The sequence below is a fragment of the Physeter macrocephalus genome, chromosome 21, assembly GCF_002837175.3.
Source record: "Physeter macrocephalus isolate SW-GA chromosome 21, ASM283717v5, whole genome shotgun sequence".
NCBI classification, from domain to species: Eukaryota; Metazoa; Chordata; class Mammalia; order Artiodactyla; family Physeteridae; genus Physeter; species Physeter macrocephalus.
The window spans coordinates 71,664,424-71,668,782 of record NC_041234.1 but is presented as its reverse complement, the minus strand read 5'-3'; the positions used below and the strand labels follow the sequence as shown (position 1 = coordinate 71,668,782).

Below are 4,359 nucleotides of genomic sequence, written 5' to 3'. Positions count from 1 at the left end.
GGCTAAGGTTGGTTCAGTGGGTTGAGTAGGTTTCCTGGTTGAGGGGACTAGTGCCTGTGTTCTGGTGGATGAGGCTGGATCTTGTCTTTCTGGTGGGCAGGTCCACGTCTGGTGGTGTGTTTTGGGGTGTCTGTAGCCTTATTATGATTTTAGGCAGCCTCTCTGCTAATGGATGGGCTGTGGTCCTGTCTTGCTAGTTGTTGGGCATAGGGTGTCCAGCACTGTAGCTTGCTGGTCATTGAGTGAAGCTGGGTCTTGGTGTTGAGCTGGAGATCTCTGGGAGATTTTCCCCGTTTTTATATTATGTGGAGCTGGGAGGTCTCTTGTGGACCAGTGTCCTGAAGTTGTTTCTCCCACCTCAGAGACACAGCCCTGACACCTGGCTGGAGCACCAGGAGCCTTTCATCCACACGGCTCAGAATAAAAGGGAGAAAAAATAGAAAGAAAGGAAGGAAGGAAGAAAGGGAGGAAGGAAGAAAGGAAGAAAGGAAGGAAGAAGGGTAGGAAGGAAGAAAGGAAGAAAAGGAAGGAAGGCAGAAAGGAAGGAAGGAAGAAAGGAAGGAAGAAAGGAAGAAAGGAAGGAAGAAAGGAAGAGAGAAAGAAAGAAGGTAAAATAAAGAGAACCCTAGGACAAGTGGTGAAAGCAAAGATATAGAGACAAAATCTCACACAGAAGCACACACATACACACTCACAAAAAGAGGAAAAGGGGAAAAAATTAATATATCTTGCTCCCAAAGTCCACCTCCTCAACTTCGGATGATTCGCTGTCCATTCAGGTATTCCACAGATGCAGGGCACTTCAAGTGGATTGTGGAGCTTTAATCCGCTGCTTCTGAGGCTGCTGGGAGAGACCTCCCCCTCTCCTCTTTGTTCGCACAGCTCCTGGGGTTCAGCTTTGGACTTGGCCCTGCCTCTGTGTGTAGGTCGCCAGAGGGCGTCTGTTCTTCGCTCAGACAGGACGGGGTTAAAGGAGCCGCTGATTCAGGGGCTCTGGCTCACTCAGGACGGGGGAGGGAGGGGTACGTATGCGGGGCGAGCCTGCGGCGGCAGAGGCCAGCGTGACTGCACCAGCCTGAGGCATGCCGTGCGTTCTCCCAGGGAAGTTGTCCCTGGATCCCGGGACCCTGGCAGTGGTGGGCTGCACAGGCTCCCAGGAGGGGAGGTGTGGAGAGTGACCTGTGCTCGCACACAGGCTTCTTGGTGGCGGCAGCAGCAGCCTTAGCGTCTCATGCCCGTTTCTGGTGTCCGCGCTGATAGCCGCGGCTTCGGCAGCTCCAGACTTCTCCCGGACTCCCTCCCGGCTAGCCGTGGTGCACTAACCCCTTCAGGCTGTGCTCACACAGCCAACCCCAGCCCTCTCCCGGCTTCTGACCCGAAGCCCGAGCCTCAGCTCTCAGCCCCCGCCCGTACCGGCGGGTGAGCAGACAAGCCTCTCGGGCTGGTGAGTGCTGGTTGGCACCGATCGTCTGCGGTAAGCTCTCCTCTTTGCCCTCCGCACCCTGTTACTGCGCTCTCCTCCGTGGCTCTGAAGCTTCCCCCTCTGCCACCCGCAGTCTCCGTCCGCGAAGGGGCTTCTAGTGTGTGGAAACCTTTCCTCCTTCACGGCTCCCTCCCACTGGTGCAGGTCCCGTCCCTGTTCTTTTGTCTTTGTTTATTCTTTTTTCTTTTGCCCTACCCAGGTACGTGGGGAGTTTCTTGCCTTTTGGAAGGTCTGAGGTCTTCTGCCATCGTTCAGTGGGTGTTCTATAGGAGCAGTTCCACGTGTAGATGTATTTCTGATGTATCTGTGGGGAGGAAGGTGATCTCCGCGTCTTACTCTTCCGCCATCTTCCCAGAGTCCAGAATTCAACCTCTTAGCATGTAATGTAGGCCCTTTGTAATTTATGTCTGCACTATCCTATATGATAGCCACTAGCCACATGTATTGAGCACTTGAAATGTAGCTAGTCTGTACTGAGATGTGTTGTAAAAGTAAAATACACGCTAGATTTTAATGTCTTTTTACCAAAGCAATGATGTAAAAGGTCTCATGAATAGTTATCTTGATTATATCTTGAAATGAAATTTTGTTTATATTAAATACAGTTTATTATTAAAATGAATTTCATCTTTTTTTGCTTTTAAAAAATGTGATTAGAAAATTTTAAATTACATATGTGGCTTGCATGAGACTCTGGCAGACATGCTCAAGCCCCCTGCCCACCTCCTTTTCCTTATTTTCCACATGCACTTTGTTTCCACCCTTAAAAACTTTCTTTGCTCTCTTCCAAAAGTGTGTGCTAAATTCCTGCTTTGATTCCTTTGCATGTCTGCTTGGTATTCTCTCTCTTCTTAGCACAGTCCATTGGCAAAGGCCTATCTACTGCACTCCACCTTGGACCACTCCCTCTCAAGACCTGTTTTAGATGCCCTGTGTCTGTAATACCACATCATCCTTTACAAAGCCTTATTTAGGACTTACCACACTATATTGTGTTTCCTGGTTTACTTCTGCCTCTTTTAACACTGGGGCTGATTCTCTCTGAATCTCCTTCTTTGAATATACTTTCTGGCTTAGAATAACTTTAATGTTTGTTGAATGTAAGAAGGACCTGGTTGAATAGCAAATCTAAAGGGAAACTTTAAGGTCTGAATGTGGATGATAGTTCTAACCCAAAACCACCACCCTAGACCAAAAAACAAACAAAAGGACCCCAAATTCCCCCACTCCTCTCACCGAAAAAAACAAAACAAACAAAACAGCAACACGGAACAGAAACCACTATAGAGCTACATATAAAACTGGTAAACATTTATTTTTTGAGAAAACATTAACTTTCATAAAATAAAAGTCTCAAATACTTGTGTTATATTCTTGTTGCTCCAATGTCAAAAGGTTATGGAAAATAAAAACTGCTTCTTATAAACAGCTGGAAACAGTTTCGAACGTTAGTGACAACGTCCTACTAAACAGTCATTCAGGCATTTCTTATTTCAGTAACATAACTTTTTCATTCAAGGAGAGAGTGGCTCTGCGGTGGCTTCATTCTTCGCCTTCAGAAAAGCTGGTAAATCCTTGGTAAGCAGTACCAAAGGGAGCCGCTTCGTTTACTTGCACATTTTAATTAGTAAATGCAGTTCCACACCCATGGGTCCCATAGTTATGGCCAAGAAAATAATCTTCACCATAGGTATTAAAAATTGGCTGATTATTGTAGGCATTAGGGAAATCGCCATACATTTGATCAGAAAAATTAAACCCTTCATTACAGGCTGAGAAGGGAACAGGCATAAAAACAGTAGAAGGGCTTCTGCCAACACCGCCTCCAACCGCCCCGCAAACATTTGGGTCTGTGCCAAAAGCATTTGGGTTTGCTCCGCAAAGACTTGGGTTTGCCTGGGAGCTTATTCCTCCCCAGTAGTTGCCTAGCCTGGCAAATGGAACATCTCTTCCTCCTCTGCGTTGTGACTTCAAATATATTTTCGGGAGTGCAATTTTTATTTCACACCACCCAGAGTCAGTCAGATGGTACCTGGCTTCTAACAGCTTTCTCACTGGTTTTTCATCAGTATATGTGATAAAACAGAAAGCTCGTCTTTTGTTTGTTCCTGGACAAAATGGACGCTCAATATTCTCAATCACACCAAATGCCCCAAAATAGTTTCTGATTTTTGCTTCAGACATACGAGGATTCAACCCCCCGACAAAAACTCTTCTTGGTGGAGGTTTAAATTCTATGGCTTCAGCCCTTTTAATATCGATTTTTTTGCCATCCAGTTTGTGCTCTTTGACTTGGAGCACCTTTTCAACGGTGGCACTATCTTTAAAAAGCACAAATCCAAACCCCCTGGAAACACCGTCTGGATGGGTTTTAATAATAAAATCTATCATCTCGCCAAATTGGGTCAAGTATTCAAGAAGAGTTTGCTTACTGGTATCGCAGGGTATTCCCCCGATGAACATTTTTCTGGCGTCATGGAGATTCTTGGTGACTTGGATTAGAAGTCCCTCAGGGAACTGTTGTCTGTTGTCCATTTTGCTTATCTCAAAGCTGATGGCGTCCACCGAAGAGAGGCTGGTGGCGCGGCGGTGTAGTCAGCGGTAAGCTGGCTGGCTCAGGCTCAACTGACCGAGAGAGGGAGAATATGGGAATTGGCCGGCGAGGTGACGCGAGAAGTACGTGGTGACGTAGGACCATGAGAGTGAGCGGTTTGAATTTTGAAATGGGCGGTAAAGACAGTGCCTGGCGGTAAACGAACCGTGTTTGCCCCGCAGAAGTTGGCTTACTTCCGGGGTCTGATGTTTCTGCCTTTACTCAAAAATAGTAGCCCAACAAAATGAAAGTTTGTCACAAACCGCAGCCACTCCTCATCTTG

At 46.8% G+C, this 4,359-nt stretch overlaps 1 protein-coding gene across 1 annotated transcript; it reads right to left on the bottom strand.

Annotated features, from left to right (window-relative positions):
* Positions 1-3,103: 3,103 nt before the first annotated feature.
* LOC102993103 (heterogeneous nuclear ribonucleoprotein D-like) lies at positions 3,104-4,024 on the bottom strand. The gene is made up of 2 exons (XM_055081593.1): positions 3,430-4,024; positions 3,104-3,330 (listed from the first exon to the last, which is right to left on the bottom strand). The coding sequence occupies exons 1-2, from the start codon at positions 4,016-4,018 to the stop codon at positions 3,104-3,106; spliced, it is 816 nt and encodes a 271-aa protein (XP_054937568.1). The 5' UTR covers positions 4,019-4,024.
* Positions 4,025-4,359: the final 335 nt, after the last annotated feature.